Raw genomic sequence first — 595 nt, forward strand, 5'->3', positions numbered from 1 at the left:
CTTATCCGAAACTGCGTTTGGGTTTTCACACTAAACGCAGGCCGCGGGTCGACCGCTGCGGCCGGCCCGCGGACCGCATTTCAGGATAAGCGGAAACGCACAAGCTTCCCCAAACCGACCCTTAATTTCATAAAAAAAACAGACTAGCTTTTTCCGAAGTGCTTTCAAAATTTCTCCTTGCGACTTACCTGGTCGTCAACATAGGCGGCCCAGAAGCGGCAGACGGCGCGGCCATAGGAATCGGCAGGAAGGATGGGCGCGCAGGCAGAGGGCCACGCCTCATCGATGTATTGAACGATGAGAAGGGACTCGCAGATGGGCCTGCCGCCATGGATCAGGACGGGGAACTTCTTATAAACAGGGTTGGATTTAAGGAGAAGCTCGCTCTTTTGGCCGGCGGTCGGCTCTTCTTGGAGAAAATCGTACTCGATGCCCTTCAGATTTAGGGCTATCCTTACTCTCACAACGAAGGGGCTCGCCCAGAACCCGACGAGCTTTACATCTTCCAGGGCTGCTGCCATTGATTCGCTCTGAAGTTCAGATCTGAAAGTTGATTGACAAGGAAAACGGGGGATTTATTTCTTCTTGATTGAAT

General features: G+C 52.6%; 1 protein-coding gene across 1 annotated transcript; it reads right to left on the reverse strand.

The window, feature by feature from the left end:
* Positions 1–60: 60 nt before the first annotated feature.
* LOC110034338 (glutathione S-transferase U18-like) lies at positions 61–585 on the reverse strand. Its single transcript, XM_020738614.1, has one exon. It carries the CDS (start codon positions 519–521, stop codon positions 165–167), a length of 357 nt encoding a protein of 118 aa, XP_020594273.1. The 5' UTR covers positions 522–585; the 3' UTR covers positions 61–164.
* Between the last annotated feature and the right edge of the window lie 10 nt (positions 586–595).

Source organism: Phalaenopsis equestris, unplaced genomic scaffold (genome assembly GCF_001263595.1).
Source record: "Phalaenopsis equestris unplaced genomic scaffold, ASM126359v1 Scaffold184297, whole genome shotgun sequence".
Taxonomy (NCBI): Eukaryota; Viridiplantae; Streptophyta; class Magnoliopsida; order Asparagales; family Orchidaceae; genus Phalaenopsis; species Phalaenopsis equestris.

Bases quoted from the DNA above. Each gene is read 5' to 3' on its own strand.
- LOC110034338 (XM_020738614.1), bottom strand. From the start codon at position 521: ATGGCAGCAGCCCTGGAAGATGTAAAGCTCGTCGGGTTCTGGGCGAGC.